Below are 4,631 nucleotides of genomic sequence, written 5' to 3'. Positions count from 1 at the left end.
CACACACACACACACACACACACACACACACACACACACACACGATATATATATATATATATATATATATATATATATATATATATGTGTGTGTGAGAGTGATAGGCTTGCGAATACTTTCTTCCTTTCGCGACGAATGCTATTCTGAGTGTGGCTCACACATGAGGATAATACCTGTCTAGTGCTATTGCAGTTGCTAGCTCCAACTCAAGTTTTCTAATAACAATATTGGACCGGCGGAGGTACGGCACTGTAGCGTTAAGTTCGAGGCAATGGATATATTATAAAATATACGTGTACTATAGTAGCCTGGTAATGCATTCTATGTTGGTACAGTCTGTATGAGGTAGTGTATATAACATAAAACCGAAGTGTCCTACGGTAGCCTGGTAATGTAATATACAAATATGGTACCGGCTATACGAGTGAGTTGAAGTGAGTCTCATATATATTTCTATTTCTATATTTCTCTGTACAGAATTCCCCGAGACGGTTAAGAACAAACCGTTCGACGGCCTCACCCTCTTCCTGCACGGAAACAAGTCTCGTTACTATCAGGTAATCCTACTATGTGAGTGGTAGCTTAGCTGAATGTGTGGGTGGGTTATAGTAAACCCTTTTTCTTCACGGGAAACAAGTCTCATGACTATCAGGTAATCCTACTATGTGAGTGGTAGCTTAGCTGAATGTGTGTATGTGTTATAGCATTAGTACTAGCGGTAGCTTCAGCGTCTACCATAGGGGGGTAGTACTGAATTCCTCCCCAGAGCATATGCAATTAACTACGATCGTTTGTGCTTCGTGCGTTGTGTCTGAGCTTGTCCTTACAGAGTGATAAGCTGAGCTATATGCGAGAACGTTACGCTTCTTTACTACCATAAGATTATACGCTGGTACAACTCCGAGAGACCATTACAGTTGCCTCTATTTCTTTATTCTGATGTGGGAGAAGTAGGTTAGAATGAACTGCGCACATATGAAGTTTACAAGTAGTTAGTGCCTATACGATCATCAACGGAGTGTGCAGGAGCGTAGGCAGGCTTGGGTAGGTAGGCATATGAGTTTGTTCACCATTGTGCTCTGGCGCAGACAGTTCGGCGTGTCCTCTACTTTGGGCACCCACAACACCCAATATGAAACTCGTTCCCTGCACCTTGTTAGAGAAGTTATATCTTCCTACTCACTTGCACAGACACTTTCATTCTATCTTGTATCAGAGCTTTGTTTACCTGTCATTTAGATGCAATTACCTGCAATTGATATGAATACCCCTGCACGCTGATTGGTTGGGTTATGTATCTCATATGCCGTATGTTCTTCTATCTACTCAGCCGCGGTTCCTAGACTTGTTGGAGAAGATGTATATATATACCCCTACTTCACTGGCATAGACACCTTCATTCTATCAAAGCTTTGATTACCTGTCATTTGGATTTATTTACATGTATTTACATTTATTTACCTGCCACTAATATGAACTGCCCTTGACACTGGCTGGTTTGGTTGTACCTCATATGCCGTACGTTCTTCTATCTACTCAGCCGCGGTTCCTGCCCGAGATTGAGGCGCTATTCTCCAACTATGAGATCAAAGGATTGGACGCTGGTCACTGGGTGCACGCAGACGCCCCTGAGGCATTCTTAGTCGAAGCAAAGCGTTTCCTAGATTAAATAAATGTATCGCTCTATAGCACAGTTCGGGGTGTACATATGTATTTCAGCTGTTTTGGGACTTACCATAGCGAAAGTACGGATTCTTGTTAACTAATCGAGTGCTATAAACAACGTGTACACTTATCTATGTAGACTACAGATGGAGAGACCTACACTAATCGCTGGCGGAGTGTTCTTGCTGAGACTTAGCAGATAGGAAACAAAACTATGACGCTGCAGTATACTATAACAAGCATACATGTCTGATACTAGCAACGCGTACTTTACCTTTACCAGCATACTCTAGTATGCTATATGTCGGTGCCAAACTCCATGCAAGGACCTCCGGTTGGTTAGTCACTTCGGTGGGATGCATATGTGATGAGAACTCTAGGTAGTGGAGTGGTTGTATGCCTATGCGTATATCTCAGCTCATCCCAGGCCACTCACACCATTTCCTCACCTTCCAACAGTGTACTATCATGGATGTATTGCATAGATACATACTTCTCTTATTGAGTGAATACGGATCTCCAGTACAAAGCATGAACAAGGTCAACGCGTGTCACGAGGTGATGCATCCAGTGGATATGTTAATTGGGATCACATCCGATGAGGTCAGCACAGTCAGTCAATTGGCACAAACCTTGCTTGTGAGAAGTAGATGAACCGAACGGAATGCAGCTGAATAGATTGACCGAGTAAATGGTCATATACATCCTTACATTTGCGAAGTGTCTGCATACGTATTAACGTATTCACATATCATGTGCAGCCACAGTTTTTGCACGGACCCATACCGCAACTTATAGTGTGTGTTGTGTCCGAGATACCTACTGGAGCCCGAGGTTGCATTATCCTTGTGGTCGACAAAGTAGTGAGCATATACTATCCATATTACTACAGGGTTTCAGATGAAGACACATACTGAGCATTCGGCCCATGTATCGTGGTTCCCATGCAGGGCTGTGTGCATGTGTTGTGTGCACTGTAGTGATCAGACCGTTTCATCGTGCCGTAGCGTTTCAACCGATACACAGTACACCCGAACGGTTTCGTTTTAGTCTATGTGTTACAAGCTAGCATGCAAGCACAGTGAGGCGAGTGACCTGCAATTGAATTTGACACTTGTTCGGAGAGTTTGTCCTGGTTAAGATCCACTCGTTTAAGATATCCCGCCTGCGCTCAGATTCATGTTTCGAATATAGACGCTTTAAAAGGGCGTGCACCTCAGCCCCTCCACCAATAAAACCACATCGCTAGTTATCCGACGACCCATTGGTTGGAAGGATACTTGCTGTGATCGTGCATTCGAGGTTAAAGTACCACGTCTCCAGGCTAGAGTTAAAAGTACACTAGTTACGTATCTTAGCGCAACTCACACTGTACGCACTCGCCCCAGCACGCTTGTCTATGATACGTTTTACAGTCGAGTATACGTTAGGCAGCAATTCAATACCAGCTGGATGGATAGCAGTAGCACTTCAATTTCCTCCCAACGGGCCTCTGCTACTTGTTATCACAATAACATGTACCCGTTTGCTGGCCCTACCACAGCGATACCAGCACAGTACAGTTGTTCCTCTTCACCCACGCAAGGTGGACACGAGATCTTCCGCTCACACTTCAATACCATACATCTTCGCCTTCCCCCTCAGTTGATCATTTATTCCCAACTGACGCTCTCCTTCTTCTACCAAATCTTGGAGGTATTTGTCCTTCTCCGCCATGTAATCGCTGAGCTTTATTTTAGCCATTTGTACTTCTTCGCGTTTAGCCATACCCTCATCATAAGCTGATTTGTATTTCAACTTAGTCTCCTCCAGTTCCGCATTCATCCGCTGCAGTTTTTTTGTGTCCGCCTCTCTCAACAGTCGGAGCTCGCTCACCGCATCCTCGTACTTAATTGTAACATGCACCATTTTTTCTTCGATCTGAAGAACACAGGACTGATCATCGAAGAATTTGGCAGGCAGCTGTGCCACTGCGCCGGAAGCTGTTTTGGGCAGAATGCTCTGCCAGGTCACTGAGAGCTGCTTGCGACCACCGCGTGCACGAATCATATACACGATACTCATCCCTACTGCACAGAGGAAAATTGCCAGGCAGGCTTCTAGGGTCATAAAGTTGAACATGGTCTTAAAGTAGTTGTCAGTTGGTTATTCTACTTGATAAATAGGAAATTTGAATGATTCTTAAAGCAGGTTGTACCTGGAATATATGGTCCTGATTTTCTGGTCGCCCTTGTTCAAGGAGAAACGTTGGCTCTGCATACAACGTGAACGCGGCTCAAAGTGCCTATCCGGGTATTCATTCTGGGTCTTATCAGTCTATTTTAACTATCTACATACAAGCACTTTGTGAAGATAACACCATGACAAGAAGAATAGGATGTAAATTTAAAATTTTTTTTAGAAGGATTTGTGCATATTGTTTTAAAGAAAAACAATTAAAACAAAACAAAATTTTCTTTTTTTGGAATGTAAAACATTTCTAAGACTCTATATGCGTCCAATAAAAAACGCGATGAAAAAGCGTTGCATGGTGAATAGAGAAGCATCGTATAGCAACCTACTCTCGAGAGTCTATCCATCTAATAATTCTCGACTTTCGCGATAGTCGTAACTCGTAATGAGCCAGAGTCTGCCCAGGGCCCCAGGGCCCAGAGTCCCAGAATCTGAGACAAAGTCTCGCAGTCTCGCAGTCACAGTCTCACAGTCTCAGTGTCTCACAGAACCGCCAGTCTGTCGCAGACGTCGGAGACGCAATGTATTTTTATCATCAAATAAAATAGCCTGAGTCCCTGACTCTCCCCGGCCTCTTTATAGTCTGGGGAATGGGGATATTTAACGTCCGGACTTTCCGACTTTGGGCCCTGGCCCCTGGGGTCTGAGGGGCTCTCTCTCTGGCGTCTGAACAGTGAGCTCCAGGAGAGACTACTCTCTAATAGAGAGACTAGCACTCTACTAGTAGTGGAGA

The 4,631-nt window shown here is 44.1% G+C and overlaps 2 protein-coding genes across 2 annotated transcripts in view; one reads left to right on the top strand and one right to left on the bottom strand.

Moving 5' to 3' along the window:
• Positions 1 to 1,933, top strand: part of SARC_05999 (hypothetical protein) — a gene marked incomplete at its 5' end in the record, with an annotated part of 7,638 nt that extends 5,705 nt beyond the window's left edge. Inside the window, 2 exons of the mRNA XM_014300116.1 lie at positions 479 to 558; positions 1,542 to 1,933. Of these exons, the coding sequence (XP_014155591.1) occupies positions 479 to 558; positions 1,542 to 1,670 (209 nt within the window). The 3' untranslated portion in view covers positions 1,671 to 1,933. The remainder of the gene's footprint in view (positions 1 to 478; positions 559 to 1,541) is intronic.
• A 1,338-nt stretch (positions 1,934 to 3,271) lies between these two features.
• SARC_05998 (hypothetical protein) lies at positions 3,272 to 3,787 on the bottom strand (the record flags this gene model as incomplete). The annotated part of the gene is made up of 1 exon (XM_014300115.1): positions 3,272 to 3,787. The coding sequence occupies one exon, from the start codon at positions 3,785 to 3,787 to the stop codon at positions 3,272 to 3,274; it is 516 nt and encodes a 171-aa protein (XP_014155590.1).
• Between the last annotated feature and the right edge of the window lie 844 nt (positions 3,788 to 4,631).

The sequence above is a fragment of the Sphaeroforma arctica genome (genome assembly GCF_001186125.1).
Source record: "Sphaeroforma arctica JP610 unplaced genomic scaffold supercont1.411, whole genome shotgun sequence".
Classification (NCBI taxonomy): domain Eukaryota; class Ichthyosporea; order Ichthyophonida; genus Sphaeroforma; species Sphaeroforma arctica.
Note: the sequence above shows the minus strand (reverse complement) of the source record. Positions and strands in the feature narration are given on the sequence as shown.